The following is a 20,607-nucleotide window of genomic DNA, read 5'->3' on the forward strand; positions in this document are numbered from 1 at the left end:
GAGACGGGAATTAGAGCAAAGGGGGACACCAGATGGGTCCCTAAATCCACAGAGCAGAGTTCCATTCAGAAAGGAAGCCACACCCTATCAGGCAGGGATAGGTGGGCGAGGCTGGGGATCCCAGCAATGATGGAGACGTGAGAGGGTCATCCCTAAAGGACCCCTGCCCACCTCTCTCTCCTTGTCTCTCTCCACTCCCTGCCTCCACCCTGAGGCATGCAGTAGGAGCTCAGTAAGAGACTGGAATCACAAGGCTCTTCTAGCCACCGTGAATGTGCCCCAGCTCTCCGCAGAGTCTGTTCTCTCTGCCTGGCACTCTTCCTCTCACCCCGGCTCCCGACGAACCCCTACTCAGCCTTTGCATTTCAGCTAAAAGGTCACCTCCTACAGGAAGCTGCCCTGATTTCCCAGGACAGCGGTCAGGATCTTCCTGATCTCTCGGGGACCCCCGAATTCCCCCATCACATACGAGTCATGCAGGATAAAGAATGCCCGCAACAGAGAAGGGGAACAGCAAACACGGGAGGCAGGGAGGGAGGGAAATGAGGGCTATTTGGAGCCAATCCTGATTTTGGGAGCAGCGTTTGCAGCTTCTCCCAACAGGAGCCCTACCCAGAGGGGTCTGACTCCTGGCAGGAAAAGGGGTGGCCCCAGGAGCACAGCTTGGGGACGGAAGCAGCCTTGCCTTCTCCAGTCTGGTTCCCTTCCTGCCCTCCTCCAGCAGGCCGCCAGTCCTCACCCAGCACAGAGAGTGAAAACCTCCTCTCGGCCCTCCCGGCCACGTTCTCGGCCACGCAGCTGTAGCGCCCGGCGTGGACAGCCCGAGCCCGCTCCACGTGCAGCCTCTGACCCTGGCTCTGCAGCCGCAGGCCAGGCTCGGCCCCCACTGGCTCGCCGTCCCGCTCCCACGTCACCCTGGGCGGGGGTTTCCCTGTGGCGTTGCATTCCAGAGTGGCCTCCTCGTCCTGGACCACGGACACCTGTGTGTGGGGCTCCCGGGGGCCCGCGATCTGAGGGGGAGCTGGCATGGGGAGAAAGCACGTCAGGGAACGTGGGCCGCCGGGCACCAAACACGCGCCACATGCCAGGCTCTGGGCTCGCCTCCATTTGGCCTGTGTTCCTCCATGCCCCTCGCTGGCTGTGTGACCTTAGCCAGGTGACCTCGCCTCTCTGGGCCTCCACTTTGCACCTCTATAATGGGGTCAGAAAAGTATCCCATGGTCCCCTCTCCACACCCTGTGAATCACAAGAAGGCCTGCCGTTTGGACAGTGAGCTCACAGAACAGCCCTGAAGATTTGTGAGGGGTTTCCTTCCTTAGAAACCAGAGGCTTCCCAGAACTGAAACAGCTGTTAGGACTGGCCAAGGGTGAGGGATTATTCCACAGGTGGGGTTCTCCCCAGGATGCAGAACAGCATTTTTTTGGTTTTATTTTCTAGAATGATTTTTACAAGGTTGAGATATTTAATTTCATCCCGGCAGGAGAAGTAGATGGAGACTTATGTTTCCATCACGTACAGGAGCTTCATATCAATGTTACATTTCTTTAGTTTCCAACTGTTTCAAGCTGTGTTTTTCTCCCCCTCTGGACCATTGGGGGCTTCTTAGGATCACGCTGCCCCCTCTCTCACGCTGAGGTCAGGAGCTGTAAGAAGCTGGCTGGGGGTAGGGGGCAGCTGAAACGCCAGAGAGCTAAGGGGTAACAGGCCAGTGCTCTCATCAGCCCTGTTTTGTCTTTGCTTGGGTTTTGGGGTGAGGTCTTCCCTGCCAGGGCACCTGGCTGCCCACCCTTTGGGCCCCTTCTGGCCCCTTCCACCTGGTTCAGGTCATCCCAGCCTGACTCACCATGCACCTCCAGCTGCTGGTCCTGGCTGCTATTTCCGGCCACGTTGCTGCACTCACAGGTGTACGTTCCCTCCTGGGCCGGCTGGGCCTGTGCTAGATACAGCAGCCGCCCCACAGCTGACACCTGCCCAAGGCCGGCCCCGTCCATGGGCAGAGGCTGACCTGGATGCATGAGAAAGAAGCCCCTGGTCCTTGGTCCTTCCACCTCGAACACTTGTCCTCCCATCCATCCTGGCCAGCTCCTGCTCATGCGTCAGGTGCCCACTTAGATGTCACCTCCACCAGGAAGCCTTCCCTGAGCACCAAATCTGATCCCGGAACCCACTCTGAGCTCCCATAACACCGAGCCTCTCCCCAACACAGATAAGCCTGCAGGTGGCACGTCCGAATCCTGCCCTGGCGTGGGCTGTCCTGGAGGGCAGACCCTGCCTCACTTTCCCCCTGGGATCCTTAGAGGTTCTCCGGGGCCTGGCATATAATAGCGCTCAGTGAAGGCTATCGAATGAATGACCCATCCATCTAGCTACAGAGATGGGGGAGGGAGACCAAGCAGCTGGTACACCTGGCAGCAAGGAGACCCCGATGCAGGGAAGGATTTTGTAAACCAAGAGGCACTGGATTAAACACTAACTTCCAACATCCTGCACCTGTTCACAGCAGAGCGGCCCTCTGGGCTCTGGCCAACCATCAGCATGTGTCCCAGCAGGGGGAGGAGACTAGGTGGCCACATGACATTCTTCCTCGCTCTTACATTCTATTCTCTGTCCATGCTCTCTCCCCTGGTGATCTCGAGTTGTCTTGTCACTTCTGGATTTATTCTTAGTCCAGACCTCTCTTCTGAGCTCCAGACACCTATGTCTGACTGCCCACTTGCCAACTTGTTGGGTGTCTAACAGATCTCAAAATTAAATGCCCCGAACTCCCTATCTGCTCCCCCAGACCTGCCCTTGCAGCCTCTCCATCTGGGTGACGGCAGAATCACTCTCCTGACTGCCAGGCCAAAAGTCATCCCCGACTCCTCCTTCTCCTTAGCCCCCTATCCCAGCCGTCGGAAAATCCGGCCAGCACCACCTTTGAGATGCATCCAGACTATGGCCCCCACCCAACACCTCATGGATACCCACCTAGTCCAAGGGCCAGCATCTCTTGCCCAGAGTCCCTGCAGGAGCCCCCTCACTGGCCACGCTACTCCCACCCTTGCTCCCAATGCTCTATTCTCATCATGCTGGTAGGAACCATCTAGAGTACAAATCAGACCCCTACAGAAGCCCCATCTCGCTCAAGGTAAAAGTTGAGATCCTTACAGCCTTTGATCCACCCCCATCACACAGGTGACCATCTCCTGCTACCGCCCCCTTGCTGAATCTACTCCAGCCCCACTGGCCTCTTTGCTGTTCTTCAAACATGCTTGGTTCATCCCTGCCCCAGGACCTTTGCACCCGCCATCACCTCTGCCTGGAATGCTTTTCCCTACAATATCCTCATGCTCATCCCTCACCTTCTCCACATCTGCTTGGTCAAATGTCCCTGGCCACCCAACTTAAAATTGCAAATCCCACCTCCCTCCCCCCTCACAACTTCTCCCCTTTCCTGGATTTTATTTCTCTCCATAGCACTTACCATGTCAGGTATTAAGTCATTTACAGGCATACCTCGGAGATATCATAGGTTCGGTTCCAGACCAACGCAAAAAGCAAATATCGAAATAAAGCGAGTCACGTGATTTTTTGGTTTCCCAGTACATATAAAAATTATGTTTAGTCTATTAAGTGTGCACTATTATGTTTAAAAACACAACGTACATAACTTAATGAAAAATACTTTAAAATGCTAACATCATCTGAGCCTTCAGCAAGCCATAATCTTTTTTCAATAGTAATTTCAAAGATCACTAATCACAGACCACCATAACAAACATAATTATAATAATAAAAAAGTTATAAATATTGGGAGAATTATCAAAATGTGACAGAGACGAAAAGTGAGCAAATGCTGGAAAATGTTGGGAAAATGGTACCAATAGACTTGCTGGAGGCAGGGTTGCCATAAACCTTCAATTTATAAAAAACACAACGTCTGCGAAACTCAGTAAAGCAAAGCACAATAAAAAGAGGTATGCCTATACTAACTTCTCATTTATTACCTGACCGCCTCAATCCAGTGCCGTATGTCCAGCACCTAGAATGGGGCCTGGCACAGAGAGGCTCTCAACAAATGCTGGTTAAATGAATGAATTCCAAATATTTATTGAGCACCTGTTTTGTACCGGGCACTGTCTTAGCCACTGCTGAATTCCCAGACAGTGCCTCCCAGGGCTCACGGGCTCACGGAGGAGCAGACATTGAAGGACTAAGGTGGGTAATATGACGAGCTAACATACAGGGGTGGCGTCAAGGAGGCCTAGACTGGGGTGGAAGTCAGGGAGGGCTTCCTGGAAGAAGAGACATCTGAAGTGAGGCCTGAGGATCAATCCAGCTCTCATTGGCTGAGGAGGGGCTGCAGGGCCTTCTGTAACCAGCACCCACACCCCCTAGGGCTGTAAGCCCACCCACCTCCAACTCAACAAGAATGGGGGCACCCAGCGAGGGCAGGGAGCAGCCTCCTTGGATGGGGCAATGTGGGTAGGGCTGGGCGAGGTCAGCCATCCTACCGTCCTTCCTCCAGGAGATCTTGGGGAAGGGGACGCCCCGACATTCGCAGGACAGCCTGGCGGGGCGCCCCTCGGTCACAGTCAGGGTGCGAGGCTCTGGTGAGGGGAACACTGGAGGGACTGAGTAAAAGAGAGGAGGTGAGGTGGGCAGGAAGTTGAGGGCTGGGATAAGAAAGGGACCCCGGGGGGGTGAGGGTGGGGTGGAGGAGGGCTGTGTCCTAGAACCCACTCAAGGCAGCCCCAACCCCAGGGCTTGAGAGCCAGCCCTCCCAGGGGCAGGGGGAGGGACCCCAGCCCAGCCCAGAAGACCCTCACCCCAGACATTCAGGTTGTAGTGTTTCTCCGAGCAGCCTGCCTGGTTCTTCGCCTCGCAGGTATAGCGGCCTGCGTCCGCCACCCCGGCTCTGTCCACCTGGCCGAGAGCAAAAACAGCCCATCAGCGGGGGCGGCACAGATGGGATTACCCCCGGACAGACTGTGTGACCTTGGGCATGTCACTTTACGTTGCTGAGTCCCCCCTCCCACCCGGAACCACGGAGCAGTGGTAGCACCTGCTGCGCCTCTTGTACCGGGAAGTTTCTGGAAGCCAGGGCCTTGGTGGCCTGACATGGACTGGGCACAAATGGCGGCCCTGCCAGCCTCACCCCACTTCACATCCGCAGCCCGGTCCTGTTCCAAGGAGGAGGCAGAGGGGACCCTGTCCTCAGGGGTCAGATCCTGACCTAGTGGGGTGAGGGAGCTAGGCTGTGGCTTAGTAGAATGAAGGGAAGGAGGGGGCGGTATTCCAGGCAGAGGAAACCAAACAAAGGGGCTCAGAGTTGGGAATGATCGTATCACAAGATGTAGAGGGGTGGGAGAAGGAAGAACAGGCTGGAGTGGAGGGTTCTCCCCGCGCCTTGGGGAGGTACGTCCCCTCCCCCAGCTGACATGGACCAGCTGTTCTCTGGGGCCTCACAGGCATTCTCTAGGACTCTCCCAGCCACCCCAGAAGAAAGGCACCAGGTGCTCACAGGTGAGAGAGCGGAGGCCAGGGTGGTCAGAACATGACCCCCCAAAGACCTGGGAGGAGGTGGAGCTAAAATTTAAATCCAGGCTGTGACTCCAGAGTCCCTGACCCTAATTAACCCCTGCCTTGCTGGGCCAGACGAAGGGCCTTAAATGCCCAAAGGCAAGGAGACTTTCGAACAAGGAGTGAAAAACTCGTGGGGGTCCTGAGGGAAGTGCACCCCCCCACCCCGCCACTGAGGACTCAGTCCTGGGGCTTCGCTCTCCATCCCTCTTTGGCTGGAAGCAGCTCTGATGGGTCCTGGGACTGGAGGGGCCTGCAGGTCACAGTGAGCTGAACTGAGGCTCACGGGGGCACCTCAGCCTGCCCTGTTCAGGGCTCAGCTCTGCTCACAGTGGGGGCCCCCTTGGTGGCCTGGGAGGCCGCACACCTCCAGCAAGGCCTTGTCTGCAGAGAGGCGGATGCCAGGCCGGGGCTCCAGGGGGCGGCCGTCCTTCCGCCAGCTCAGCACGGGAGGGGGCACAGCGTGGCTCTGGCACTCCAGGGCCACTGACTCGTTGGCCACGACGGACACATTCAGCTCTTCTCCAAGGATGCTTGGGGGCACTGCGGGAGGGGGCGGGGCAGGGGCTTTCTCAGCAGCCAGGAGCAAATACCAGGGATGGGAAGTCACCATTAGGATGAGGGCCCACCCCCTGAGCTGCAGCCCTCTTGTCCTCCCCTTGATGACCTTCAGAGGAGGCCCCCAAACCTGAATAGGATGGTGCATTATACCATCAATATCCTGAATATGATTTTGTACTTTAGTCGTACCAGATGTTACCACTGAGGAAAGGGCCCACCCGCCCACCTGTCCACAACAGGGGAGCTCACACTCTAGGAGAGGGCTCTGGGGGTCCAACTGACCCCTACATGAAGGCAGACACAGTCTCAGGCCAGACCTCCCACATCCAACCCCCGGGGATGCCCCAGCCCCGCCTTCCTGAGCCGCCGGCCTGCAGCCGGCAGAGTCCAGGGCCTGACACTCACTGTGGACATGCAGGGTGACGTCCCGGCGGTCCTCGCCTACTGCATTCACAGCCACGCAGGAGTAGCTGCCAGAGTCGGAAGCCCGGGCACTGGCCAGCGTGAGGACCCGGCCCCCAGGGAAGACCTGTGGCCCAGAAGGAAGTCCACATGAGGTCAGGCCCTGCTAGCAGGCACAGCGGGCAGCTTGTCCCAGACCCCCGGGGCCCGCCACAATGCAGAGGAACCTCGAGCTCTACCCAGACCTCAGGACCTCTGCTGGCTGGTGGGGAATAACATCGGTCCTGAGAAAGTCCCCTGCAGTAGGGCTATGGCTAGGGAGCCCTTGAAAGAGGGCTGGTCCCCAGGTGTAAGATGCACAACTGATTTCAAAGAGTTTGTACAAAAAGGAGAATGTAAAATGTCTGGTTAATGATTTTGTATAATGATCACGTGATGCAATGATACTTTTTGGATATACTGGGTAAACTAAAATGTATTTTTTTATACAGCAGTTTCTTTTTAATATTCACTTTTTATTTATTTATAAATAAATAAAGTAGCCAAAGGACACTTTTATTTATTTATTTATGCCGCGTTATGAGGCTTTTGGGATCTTAGTTCCCCAACCAGGGATCAAACCCATGCCCCCTGCAGTGGAAGCCAGGAGTCCTAACCACTGGACCACCAGGGAAGTCCTTAACATGCATTATTAAAATTGGTTTCACCTGTTTCTTTTCATTCATCCTAATGCAGCTACTAGAAATGTTTAGATTACATATTCGGTTCACCTTGGTGGTGTGCATTAAGTTTCTGGAGACCACCTGGCTCTAGACTCCGTTCAGCAGCTCCTCTTCCTCCCTCCAGCCGACCATCCCGGGCCATCACTGTTGCCCTCTCCCCTCGGCACTCCCAGGCCCTGACCTCTGCTCCCAGCACCTACTGCGGCACCCGGGAGGCGACTCAGGACCGCCCACCCCCACTGACCTGGAGGCCGGAGGTCCCTGCCGTGGACACGGGGTTTCCATCCTTCAGCCACATCAGCATGGGGCTGGGGGCTCCCGTGGCATTGCAGGTCAGCCGAACCGGGGTGTGGAGCATGACGGGGCCCGGCAGGCTGGGTGGCAGAGTGATGCGGGGAGGCGCTGCAGGGTGAGGGCGGCACAGGGCACAGGCTGAGCCCCGCTGGGGGTGAAGCAGGCAGGGTCCCTGGCTGGGTACCTGGCTGGGTACCCGCACACGGCCACAAACAAAAGCTTAGGGACAGCCACTCCCAACATGGGCGCAGCGCTCCACGGTCCTTGAGGTTGCTCATCTCACCCTTCCAACCCCACCATGAGGCTGCCACAGATGGGAAACTGAGGCTCAGAGAGGGACGTCACCTGCCCAGGGCTGACCAGCTAGGAACTGGCACAAGCAGCACCTGAACTTGGGCCTTCTGGTCAGCATGAGGCCATTATCAGGGGGATGGCATAGGGGTAGCCAGGGTTGAGAATCCCTGGGCAGGTTTTGCTTTCCAACCCAGAGGTATCAGCCTACAGACAGCCCCTCGTGGGCAGAAAATGGTCAGAAGATTCAGTTGTATCTGGGAGGCATGAGCCATGACACTCAGGGTCCCAGCCTTGTGTCCAGCTACCTACCCCCTGCTCTCAGGATAAAGACCCAATCTTTCCAGCCTCCATCTGCTCCCCAGCACCACTCTGGCCCCTCCTCTCACTGTTCTGTAAGCTCCAAGCCCCCAGCCTCCTTTCAGTTTCTCAGATTCTCTATAGCCTTAGCATTTTGCACATGGTCTCCGTTTAGGCATCCAGCTCTCAAAGATGCCTCCTGGGACCCCCCAGGCCAGGTCAGCGCCCCATTTCCAGGCATTCAGTTGTACCCCACTTTTCCTAGCTCTTATCACAATTGTCATGAAACTACTTTGGGTAAGTATCCAATTACTATATCCTCCACTAGACTGAAAGCTCCTGGGTCCGTCTTGGCCAGGGCTGCAGCCCCAGGGTCTGCCCAGAGCACGTACAGGCACACCTCGTTTTATTGTGCTCCACCTCACTGCACTTTGCAGATGTTGTGTTTTTTACAAGCTGAAGGTTTGTGGCAACCGTGCCTTGAGCAAGTCTATCGGTGCCATTTTTCCGGTAGCATTGGCTCGCTTCTGGTCTCTGTGTCACATTTTGGTAATTCTCGCAATATTTCAAACTTTTCCTTTACTGTTCTATCTGTTAGAGCGATCTGTGAATAGTGATCTTTTTTTTTTTTTTTTTTGCGGTACGCGGGCCTCTCACTGCTGTGGCCTCTCCTGTTGCGGAGCACAGGCTCTGGAGGCGCAGGCTCAGCGGCCATGGCTCACGGGCCCAGCCGCTCCGCGGCATGTGGGATCTTCCCGGACCGGGGCACGAACCCGCGTCCCCTGCATCGGCAGGCGGACTCTCAACCACTGCGCCACCAGGGAAGCCCTGTGAACAGTGATCTTTGATGTTGCTACTACGACTCACCAAAGGCTCAGATGATGGTTAGCATGTTTTAGCAATAAAATACTTTTTAATTAAAGTCTGTACTTTCTTTAGACATAGTGCTACTGCACAGTTACTAGACTACAGTATAGTGTAAACAGAACTTTTCTATGCAATGGGAAACCAAAACATTCATGTGACTTGCTTTATTTTGATATTCGCTTTATTGTGGTGGTCTGGAACTGAATGAACCTGCAGTATCTCTGAGGTACGCCTGTGCTCAGTAGATGGAGGAATTGATGTTTGAATAAATGGATGGTTAGATGGATGGATGGGTGGATAGGCAGAGGACTGGATGGATGGTTGGATCCGTGGAAGAACAGTTGGGGGTTTCCATGCATGGATAGAAGAATGGATGGATAAATTATCCATGGATGGAAGGAGGGAAAGATGAATGAAAGGAAGGATGGACGAATGGATGATGGATGGAAGGAAGGATGGATGGATAAATTATCAATGGATAGAAGGAAGGATGGATGAATGGGTGATGGATGGAAGGAAGGATGGACGGATGACAGATGGATGGACAGACTGAGGGACAAATGGATGCAAGACAACTTTGGGGACAAGGATCCCTTTAGTCTCAGGGCAGCTCACCATTGACCCGTAGGCCATACTGCAGCTCTGTGCTGCCCGCCACATTGGAAGCCACACAGCGGTAGCTCCCAGCGTCAGAAAACCGGGCTCGCTCAATGAGGAGAACTCTCCCATCAGCTGACACCGTCACTCCCTTCTGGGCAGAGACAGGCTGGTGGCCCTTGAACCAGGAGATATCTGGTGAAGAGAAGAGAGACGAAAGGGTCCCTGCCAGCCCTTCAGACTGTGCCCTGTGCCATGGGCATCCAGGAGAGGCTTCCTGGGTGGCCACATGGTGTGCCTTTATCTCAGGCACTGGAGAAAGCCAGTGTTCTCCAGGAAGGGGGCGGGGCAGAACAGGGCAGCGTTGTCTGAGATGGAACCGAAGGCAGAGAGGGATGAAGGCTGGGGCAGCCAGGAGCAAGGAGAGTCAAAGTCAGCCCAGTCCCTCACGTCCTCCCCCTGCCAGGAGACCACCCATGAGGGAGATCTTTAGAGGAGAACATGGTATACCCCAAAACAGCAGCCTCATAAATATGGACCAATTATAAAAAGCTACGTGCACCCCCATGTTCATAGCAGCACTATTCACAATAGTCAAGACATGGGAACAACCTAAATGTCCATCAATGGATGAATGGATAAAGAAGATGTGGCACATATATACAATGGAATACTACTCAGCCATAAAAAAGAACAAAATAATGCCATTTGCAGCAACATGGATGGAACCAGAGATTATCATACTAAGTGAAGTAAGAAAGAGAAAGACAAATACCATATGATATCACTTATATGTGGAATCTAAAATATGACACAAATGAACCTATCTACAAAACAGACTCGTGGACATAGAGAACAGACTGGTGGTTGTCAAGGGAAAGGGGGTTGGGGGAGGGACGGAGTAGGAGGTTGGGGTCATCAGATGTAAGCTATCATATATAGAATGGATAAACAACAAAGTTCTACTGTATAACACAGAGAACTATATTCAATATCCTATGATAAACCATAATGGAAAAGCATATAAAAAAAGAATGTGTATATATATGTATAACTGAATCACTTTGCTGTACAGCAGAAATTAACACAACATTGTAAACCAATATACTTTAATTTAAAAATTAAGTTAATAAAGAGATAATAAATAAATTAGTAATGACCGACTGTATCTTCAACTTCCTTACCTCCTGCCAGGGTCCATCCCAGAAGAGGGTTTCCCCATGGCAGAAGGCAAATACCTCCAGGGCTCACCATCCCAGGCAAAGCAGGGTTGACCTGGTTCAGATGGAGGACAGGAAACGGACCCCCTTCCTGGGCCCATCCTGTCTGCCGGGCACCCACACCTAGCCCTAGCTCCCAGACCTTTGCTCAACTGCTGGTCTAGAGAAGAGGCCCAGATGGAGGTCCTGGTTCTCACCGCCAGCCCCGGGGCAGCCCCGTGAAGCCACAAACTCAGCAGAAACCCGGCAGGTTTGTTTCAGACACCAGTGCAAAGGCTCTGGGCCCTGGCAGTGACTGGCATGTAATGGGCATTGCATAAACAGCTGTTGACAAGGAAGAGGGGAACACTGGGGAGGGAGGGGGAAGCCCTGCTGATCTCATCCTGCTTCGTCCACAGCCAGAGTGGTGCCTGCGGCACTGCCCCGCCTCTTTGGATGGGGAACTGGGGTTGTCTGGAGGTGGCTTTCAGCCAACAGGTGGGGTCTTACTTACCAGGAGTGGGTACGCCTGAAGCCAGACACTCCAAGTTTACAGAGGCATTTTCCAGCACTGCCTTTTTGACCAGGCCCGGCTCGATATTGGGGGGCACTAGGGGAGACGAGGAGAGCCCTGGCTTGGAGGGGGTACAGGCTCTGGGTGGCTCATCTCGGCCTCCCCAGTGCCCCTCCCCAGCCTTCCCAAGGTGGGCTGGGCAACTAGGTCGACCCTGGTGCCCGACCCCCCCAGGAACAGCCAGCATCACGCACACCGGGGAGGTGGACCCTAGACAGTCACGAAGAGTGACAAGGGCCAGGCTTTGCCCATATACACAAGGACCTAAATGAGCCCCCAAATGAAGAGAACAAGCAAAGATAAATATGAATGAGAACAAGGCTGTCCACTGAAAATCCGGCAGAAAACCACCAAAAGTGACCACGGAGCAAATGATTTTCTACTTCTAAAGTTAAGTACGTGACATTAATTTTAGAGCCCCCAGCCGTCCCCAACCCCCCACGGCAGCCCTGCGGGCACTCAGTCACCCGCCACCCCAGGTGCAGGCTCCGCCCCCACCCACGTCCTCACCCAACACCTTGAGCACCACGTCCTTCCTGCTCTCCCCAGCCTGGTTAGTGGCAGCACAAGTGTAGATGCCTTCGTCCCTCAGGTCCACCTTCTCGATCTGGTGGAGAGGAGGAAGGGCAGGTGTGTGCCAGGATGTGGGCGGGGCCTGGGGTCAGAGCAACACTGGGACATAGCAAGTGGCCAGGCTGCTGTTGACCCCAGTGCAGGAGAAGTGAGGCATGGGCACAAGCTTGGTTCCGGGTGGAGTTCCTAGCCACACGTTCAGATTCCAGGGGATCCCTCTGGTCTTGGGGACACTCCCCTCCCCCCATTTTCTCCCTCCGGGAGCTCAAACTCCAGGGACCTGGACTAGGCTTAGGGCTCCCTTCCTTCTTCAGACCCAGCACCCCAAGGTCCACTGAGCATTTCTAGGATGAGTGGACTCTGTTTGTCCTGCCCCTAGGCTGCCAGAGTTCCGCTTGGGCTCCCCGGGGCCACTAAAAAGCAGCCCCTCCCCCTGTGCAAGGTCGGCCTGCCAGCCCTGGGGCCCTTGCACGTACCTGCAGGTTCCCCCCAAAGGCCGCCAGGGCCACACCATCCTTCCACCAGCGGAGGCTTGGGGTAGGTACCCCAGTCCCTGCACATTGGAGGGTCACAGGCTGCAGGAAAGGGGCTGTGATGTTCTCACCCCCAACTATGACCACCGATGGGAACTCTGGGCAGAGGGAGAGGCAGGGAGGCCCAGTCAGGGTCAGGAGGGGTGCAGTGGGCACCCAGAAACCTCTTCAATGCCTGGGGAGGGAGGGAGTGGCCTTGCAGGGCTGGCCTCTAGCCTCCCCCCACTCAACCCTCCAGACACCTGGCCTTAGGGGAAAGAGCGCCAGACTGAGAGCCGGCAGAGCTAGTCTTTCCCTTTCAAATTCTCCCATTCATCATCCATCCATCCATCATCCATCTATATGTGCACTGAGCATCTACTCTGTGTCCCACACTGCACTGTGCACAGGGACACAGCAGAGAAAGTTCTGTGCTGCCCTCAGAGCTCCCAAGCTGGGCAGTGGAGATGAACAGCCAAACGAGAAATCCCAATACAGTAGGTGGGGGGCTATGGCCACGAGAGGCTGGGCAGTGCAGATTATAACCATGGTGGAATCAAGGAGGGCTTCCTGGAGGAAGGGGTGTTTTTTTAGGACAGACCTGAAAGATAGGGAGGAGCTAATCAGGCAAAGAGGAAGAATGTTCCAGGCAGAGGGAACAGCATTTGCAGGACTGGAGGTAAGAAAGCCAACGTATTTAAACAGTTGAATGAAGTTCAGCGTGGTCAGCATAAAGAGAGCAAGCCGGGGTCGGGGGGAGGCTGGGGAGGGGATCGAAGGGCTGTAGACAAGTGTGGTGAGCAGCTGAGACCACCCTCTCACACCTGTGTCTCTTTGGGGAGCTGGGAAGTCCAGACCAGAAATGCTGTCCAGAGAAGACCAGCTCCATGCCCTTCCCATGTCTGTCAGGCTGGCTTCACCCACCCCGGCATCTCGGGCTGTCATTGCCCCAGAACCCCAGGCTGCCCTCACCGTGTACAGACAACTCCACTTCAGCCCCTGCAGTGCCCGCTTCATTGGTGGCCTGGCAGGCGAAAAGGCCCGCGTGGTCCAGCTCCACATGGTCGATGTGCAGTGTGGTCCCCTGCGAGGTCAGCTGCACCCCGGCCAGCTCCTCGGCTGGGCGGCCATTCTGCATCCACCTAAGGTGTGTGGGGAGGGGAACAGGTCAGCCTGAGGCTAGAGAAGGTAGGGGCAACAGGACAGGCCAAGAGGCCAGGCAGCATCTCTCTCCTGTTCTCACGTCCCTGGCTCCATGGTCCTTGGCTCCGGGGCCTCTTTCATGCTCCTGGTAGGGGAAGCATCTCCCGTCCCCACCCACCCCCAAAGCATGCTCTCTGCCTGTCCCCCAGCCCCCCCAGTTCTGGCCTCCACCACCCCATACGCACTGGATCGCGGGCACTGGGGAGCCTGAGGCCTGGCAGGGAAGGTCCAGGGGCTGTCCTACGAGGGTGGTCACCGGGCCCAAGCCTTCAGCCAACAGGAGCTGCGGGGGCACTGTGGGCAGGAGCCACCATTGGGTGTCTGGAGCTGAGGAAATCCCGGCCTACAGCCCTTCCAAGTCCCAGTGCCGCCAGAGCCAGGCCCAAGCTTCACCTCACCCTTCAAGCACTCCCATAAACGGCCCCTCGTCCAGAAGGCCTTCTAGGACCACCCAAGTTCAGCCTCCCCACAGGATTGGTCTGTTTATTCAATGTCTTCCCACCAGACCCAGGGCTCAGGAGTCCCGTCTCCCTGTTCCCTGCCTTATCCAGAGTTAATGGCTGTGAAGTGTCCGTGAAATGGAAGAAGCAGGCGAAGGGCCCGCCCACCCATCCCCGGGACAAGCGCCCACCACCCAGCTTTGGGCCTCAGGGTATAAACGTCCATCCCATTGACCGGGAGCATCTCCTGGAAGGCAGAGCGGTGTCCTTCACCCTGGATGACCTGGCCCAGGGTCATGGGCAGGAGCAGGGACCCTTGATCCCGGGAATCAACCCTGCCCACACTGTATCCCTGAGGGGCCCCAGCCCAGGTCGCAGGGTCCTCATCTGTCCCCTTATCTGTCTCATGCAGTCCAGGGCACTGGTCGCTTCCATTCCCTCTGCACACACTAGGCATGGGAGGGGGGATCCACGGCCCAGGTGACTCGGGTGGGGCAGGCCTGGGCTCACCCTGCACCTCCACGGAGTACTGCAGCACGGCCTCCCCGGCGGGGCTGCTGGCCACGCAGCTGTACAGGCCTCCAGATGCCTCCCCCGGGCTCTCCAGGCTCAGCATGCCGCCGCCCGCCTCCAGCCACGTCCCATTGCTCTCCGCCACGGGTAGCCCCTCGCGGTGCCAGGAGACGGTGGGGGGTGGGTGGCCTCTGGCCACACACTCCAGCGCCAAGGGCCTCCCGGCCACGGCCTTCACCACACGGGGCCCTCCGCCAGCGCCCTCGATGGTGGGCGGGACTAGGGAAGAGGCAGGGGCTGCTCAGGGACCAGCAGCCTGGTTAAGTCCCTCCCAGACCCCAACCCATGCGAAATGCCTTCTCCCCTCCACTAGCTGGAACCCCTGTTCAGACATCATCACCTCCTCCGGGGAGCCTCCCCCGGCACCCTGGCCGGAAGCACTCTCTCTCTCCCTCCTCTGCCCCTTGGTGCCATCCCCACCCCCACCCCCACCCTGCCTGCATCCTCTCTCCACACCCTGCTACCCCCGTGAGCTCAGCCTGAGCGGAACAACACTTGTCTCTGTGCGTCTTCGGTATCTGCACACAGTAGGTCTCAAGATCCGCTGAACCCAAAGCGATGGGTCCCCAGGGCCCAAGGCCAGAACCTCTACTCCTACGACTGGTCCCCTGCCTGGCCTGAGGAAGCGAGCAGACCCTAGCCCGACGGCCCAGCCTCTGGGGGCTCCTAACTCAGCCAGTGATGGCCAAGGGCGTAGCCAGAGGGGGGGCTTCTCTCTTCCCCTTGGGGAGGGCCCCCAAGTTGCCAAGCCCACAGAGTCATTGCCAGGAGACATGGGGCGATGAGGGAACGGCATGGGCTTCTCAACATTGCCTGGGTCACTAGCCCCACTGAAAATATAATGAAAACACACACATGCATTTTCCATCAATTTCCAGGAGGTTCTCAGATCCCTGAATAAGAATCCCGGAGTTGGCTGCTGGCCTCAACCTCAGAGGCTGCCCGTAGACCCCACACACCTCAACTTCCCTTTGGGGTCCCCAGGACTCCAGCACCCAAGCCCTTTGCATCTTTGGGGACCAGAGCTCCGGAGCTGATTCCTCGAGAGGGACCAGAATGACCCCACCAGGCTGCATTCTGCCTTCTCAGACTTCATCTGCTCAGACCCATCCCTGCCCTCTTACACACACCCTGTCCTCTGAGTTCTTCACATGTCCTCAGAGCCAAGCCCCTCCAGGCAGGCCAACGCTGAGGTTAACAGAGCACAAGTCAGACCCTCGAGGTAGGAACTGGGTCCTCTCACCTCCCAGCAGGGTGACCTGGGCCAGCCCCAGAGCCCACCACGCTCACCCATGAGTGGGAGGACAAGGGCCCTAGTCCCTGTGCAGTGATTAAATTAGCTAGCGCTGTGATGAGCCCCAGAGGGTCTGGACCACAGTACGTGGCTAATTAAGAGCACTTAGTTATTAGCTGTGGTCATGGGGGTGTGGGCGCAATATCCTGAGAAGCCCTAAACCGCGAGGGGGAGACGTGGATTCTCAACTCGGCTCCGCTGGGGCCCCGAGACAGGCCCTTCCCCTGGTGTCTGTTTCCTCACCCGCCTGAGGAAGGCTGGACGAGCTGAGATGACCCTTCTCCCTGGGTAACCCCTCATTCGCATTTTCCTGGGCCTCTGGCTGCTCCCTTCACCCACCTTTAGAGCCAGACGGAGGCCACCCCGGCCCAGAGTCCCTCCCACCACTCGCCCCAGCTGACCACTGCTCCTGCTGCGACCCCGGGCCGCTCACCGTAAACCTCCAGCCGGGTGGCCTTCTCCACAACCCCCACGGGGTTGCTGGCCCTGCAGGTGTAGATGCCAGTGTCCGAGCCCTGGGCCCTCTCCAGCTGCAGCTGTCGGCCGCCCCTGGTGTAGACGGTCCCGGCACTGGGCAGCAGGGGGTCCCCATCCTTGAACCAGGTGATGTCAGGCGTGGGCACTCCTCGGGCTTCACACAGGAGCCACATGGGGTGGCCCTCCATGACGGTCAACTCACTTGTCTCGTTGGAGCCCCAGATGGTGGGAGGTGCTGAGGACAATGGGGGGCGGGGGGCAGTCACAGGGAGCCTGCCCAGCACCGAGGTGGCTGGTGTCCCATCCCTTGCAGCCCCATGCACCTGTCTGTGGGCCACAAGCACCGCACATGTCACAGGCTTCTACTGCAGGGGTGGGAGGAGGGACGGGGGGCTCTGGGGACAGACAGGAGATACCGGCTAGGGACACGCTGACGTGGGGGGCAAGCCCGGCCATCACAAGAGGCGCAGAAAGCGGGGGAGGGGCCACAGGTCAGGTTCCGGACCCCACTTTGCCTCTGACTCGCTGTATGACCCGCAGAGGTCACTTCCCCTCTCTGGGGCTCAGTCTCCCCATCTGTAAAACGAGGGGCCGAACTGGATCCGGGGTTCCTACAGGGCAGGTCACACACCTTGGGTGGTACCTAAGCTGATCCTCAGGACACGTGGGCATGCATCTCGTAACAGAACAGCTACACCCTCCCCAAATCTCCTTCCTGCCTGATTACGACAAAGGAAAAGGCTGTTTGGTGTGCTTGGTGCGACTATGTTCGTAACCTTTCTAGAACTTTCTACTCTGCCCTTTTTACCACATGCAGGCAGCTCACAGCCTAAGGGTTTCCAAAATCCCTCTTTGGTTGCATTTGTTTTCACAGCTTCCTCCCACCAAGGCCAAGCAGCCCTGCTTCCTACTTCCCTTTGAAGTGTTACACATCCTTTTACATAAATGAGTTTCAGTGTAAAGAAAAGTGACTTGATTTAAGCAAACAATCATCCTGAGTGGTATCAGGAATAGGAAAACTTGTGAAGCTCAGATGGGGACAGTGGGATTTGGGAAACGTTGGGCCAGATTCCCTCTGTTCTTCGCGGTCCACCCCACCCCCCCCGGCCCCCCCCCAGCTTTACGGAACCGGGGGCTCGCTCCTCATAGGCCCCCGTGTCTGCCCTCGTCTGCCCTCCATGCGGTGGGCAGCCCATGGTGGGGGCCGGGAAGGGGTTGGGCTCACAGTGGATTCTGAGCTGAAAGTCCTTGGCCTGCTGGCCGGCTGGGCTGAAGGCCACGCACTGGTACCGCCCTTCATCCCCCAGGTGACTGGTGGTGATTCTGAGAACCTGGCCATCCTCCTGCAGCTGGATGCGAGGGTCCCCCGGAAGGACAGGTCTGGAAAGGTGGTCAAGTCTGTCCGTAAGGCCAGCTGGCAGGGGCAGGCTACACAGAGGGGAGCCTGCTGCTTGGGAAAAGGAAGCCTGGAAGATTCACAGTCGCTGAAAGGTACCAACAACCCAAGTGCCCATCAATGGATAAACAGATAAACAAAAAGTGGTTCATCCCTACAATGGAATATTATTCAGCCGTTAAAAGGGATGAAGTACTGAAACCTGCTACAACATGAAAAAACCTCAAAAACTGTGCGCTAGGTGAAAGAAGCCAGACACGAAAGACTACATATGTATGACTGCATGAAATTTATATGAAATATAGGGAAATTCACAGAGACAGAGGTTAGTGGTTGCCAGGGGCTGGGGCCGGGGAGGAACAAAGCAGTGACTGCTAATGGGTATAGGGCCTCCTCTGGGGGTGGTGAAATGTTCTGGAACCAGACAGAGGCGACGGATGTGCAACACTGTGGATGTACTTGTATTTAGTACTGAACACAGCGTATTGAATTGTGCACTTTGGAATAGTAAACATCATATTAATTCCTTAAAATTTTAAATACCTTAAAAAACACCTTTGAAAAAGTTTTAAAAATGAAAGGAAGGCTGGCTAAGTGATGAGAAAACCCTGCCATTTGAAAGCAGGGTCTCACCTGGGTGATCTCAGGCTGGGGGGTGGATGTGCCCCACACCGCCCTCTGCCTGGGCCCTGGCTGGCTCGTGCAATGCCTGTCAAGCTCTAACCCTGCAGAGTTCCATCTCCCCAGAGGCCCTCTCCACCAGCCCAGGCCGAGGCTCCACCCCAACACTACCCGTCGGGGGTCACTCACTGCCCATCCTTGGTCCATTCCATCTGGGGCATGGGGACCCCCGAGGTCTGGCACTCCAGCTCCACCCCTACACCAGCCAGGCCCAGCACCTCCTGGGCGGCCTCGGCTCCAAGCACGGAAGGTGGGACTGGGGGCAAGAAAGGGTGGGCGGAGAAAAATCCTCAACCCCTACAAGCCCCGCCTGCTGCAGGGCCTTTGCACGTGCAGGACCCCTGCCTGGTCACCCTTCTCTTCTCCTACCCGGCCCTCATGGGAAGCTCCCCCAAACCCCTGGCTGGATCGGCCCCTGCTCTGTGTGTCCTCAGCTGCCGCCGCTGCTCCTTTGTAGCATATAATGCATAATGTAATTACAAAGCTAATGATGTGATTATCTAATGTCTGCCCCCATAGCTCTGTGAAGACAGGGACCAGGTCTGTCATGCGCCCCTCTATGCCCCCGGCTCCCAGCCAGTAGTTTCCTTCCCCCGCCCCACCTAAAAGGGGAGGGGCTGCAGGGCCAGACACACTTGGGAGCTGGGAGGGCTCAGCCTCACTCACTGAGCACAAGGAGATCGAAGTCCCTCTGCACAGACCCAGCCTGGTTCTCGGCCCTGCAGGAGTAGAGGCCAGAATCGCCCTCCTGGATCCTGGGAAAGTGGAGGGCCCGGGCCCCGTCCAGGAGGCGGTGGCTGCCCACCTCGGGGATCTGGGCAGAAGAGGCCAGAGGGAGCTGGTGAGCGGGGTCTGGCCACCCCGCACCCCCCATCAGCAATGAGGAAACTGAGGCCCAGGGAGCTGGTTGGTGACGGGAACCCAGGGCTTCTGATTCCCAGAACGGTGCCGTGCCCTCTCCACCAGGCAGCCCCTCAGGCTTCATCACGGTCTTCCGTGGCCCTGAGCCCCAGTGCATCCCCAAAGACTCCTGCCACTTGTCACACCTCCCCGCCACACCTGGCACATGCAGGAACCCGTCCAGAAGGTCTGTACTTTATCCAAATCCCCCCCACAGCCCATCCACCCCAGGGGACACCCACCTGCTGCCCATTCTTGAGCCACGTGATCTCGGGGGCCGGAAAGCCATTTGCGTCACACTCCAGTGTCAGGGACTGCCCGGCCATGCCTGACACGTTGGCCCTGTGCCCGTTCTCCCGGATGCTGGGGGGCACTTGGGAGCAAGGAGAAATAGAGGAGCTGCCCCCTCCCAGGACAGCCACGGCCACCCGGACCCCTTCTGGGCCATTCTTCCCCACCTGGACGGGCAGCCCCAACTCCCGCCCTTCCCCAGATTCTGGGGTTCCAGGATGCCCGCCCCAGCCCCTGCTGTGGCCATCAGGAGCCCCGTGGGCCTGGGAATGGCCACAGCGGCCTCGCCCTGGGACCTCGTGCTGGTCGTGCCCAGGAACTGTCTACGGGCTCTGACATCCAGCTTTGTAAGATGCGGGAGCCCCGGGATCCATCTGGCTCTCCACCCAAACTGCTGTCGTGGTCACCTAGGGGGGTACCCTCCACCACCCCAAGTCAGAATCTCCGAAGATGGGGCCTAGGTATGTCTTTGAAACAAACTTCCCGGGAACCATAAAACTGCTTCTCCCACCCCCTCCATAAGCCCGTGTTGAGGAGAAGGGCTCCCCTCCCCCTGCACACAGCACCAGGGGCGGGAGCTGTGGGAAGCTCTTCCTGCTGCGGGAAGAATAGGAACCTTGGGTAGTTTCAGCAGCTTCAGTGGAAGGTGGGCTTTGGGACTCTCATTTGCCATCAGTGAGCCTTCTAGAATAAATTCACTAGACCATTTCAGAGCCATTTATGGAGTTCCAGGTTCTTCTCCTTACACTGTCTCGGTGGAGGTCTCTCTGGGGATGGGGATGCCCATGCAACCTGCCACTTTCCTGACACCCTCAAACCCTCCCCAACAAGCATGGGGTGGGGGAAGGCAGGGACCTGCGGCCTCCCCTGCGGTGAGCTCTCAGGCTGGGGAGCTGG

General features: G+C 56.9%; 1 protein-coding gene across 1 annotated transcript in view; it reads right to left on the reverse strand.

Moving 5' to 3' along the window:
* Window positions 1-20,607, reverse strand: part of HMCN2 (hemicentin 2) — a gene marked incomplete at both ends in the record, with an annotated part of 149,376 nt that overhangs the window by 53,205 nt on the left and 75,564 nt on the right. Inside the window, 19 exons of the mRNA XM_079706160.1 lie at window positions 740-1,021; window positions 1,845-2,006; window positions 4,495-4,614; window positions 4,810-4,906; window positions 5,931-6,106; window positions 6,530-6,653; window positions 7,493-7,650; window positions 9,616-9,792; window positions 11,311-11,406; window positions 11,881-11,977; window positions 12,420-12,574; window positions 13,428-13,597; window positions 13,844-13,952; window positions 14,609-14,890; window positions 16,399-16,677; window positions 17,668-17,822; window positions 18,649-18,775; window positions 19,186-19,333; window positions 19,662-19,792. Coding sequence (XP_079562286.1) covers window positions 740-1,021; window positions 1,845-2,006; window positions 4,495-4,614; window positions 4,810-4,906; window positions 5,931-6,106; window positions 6,530-6,653; window positions 7,493-7,650; window positions 9,616-9,792; window positions 11,311-11,406; window positions 11,881-11,977; window positions 12,420-12,574; window positions 13,428-13,597; window positions 13,844-13,952; window positions 14,609-14,890; window positions 16,399-16,677; window positions 17,668-17,822; window positions 18,649-18,775; window positions 19,186-19,333; window positions 19,662-19,792 — 3,045 coding nt within the window. The remainder of the gene's footprint in view (window positions 1-739; window positions 1,022-1,844; window positions 2,007-4,494; window positions 4,615-4,809; window positions 4,907-5,930; window positions 6,107-6,529; window positions 6,654-7,492; window positions 7,651-9,615; window positions 9,793-11,310; window positions 11,407-11,880; window positions 11,978-12,419; window positions 12,575-13,427; window positions 13,598-13,843; window positions 13,953-14,608; window positions 14,891-16,398; window positions 16,678-17,667; window positions 17,823-18,648; window positions 18,776-19,185; window positions 19,334-19,661; window positions 19,793-20,607) is intronic.

This window comes from Hyperoodon ampullatus (genome assembly GCF_949752795.1).
Source record: "Hyperoodon ampullatus genome assembly, chromosome: 6".
NCBI classification, from domain to species: Eukaryota; Metazoa; Chordata; class Mammalia; order Artiodactyla; family Ziphiidae; genus Hyperoodon; species Hyperoodon ampullatus.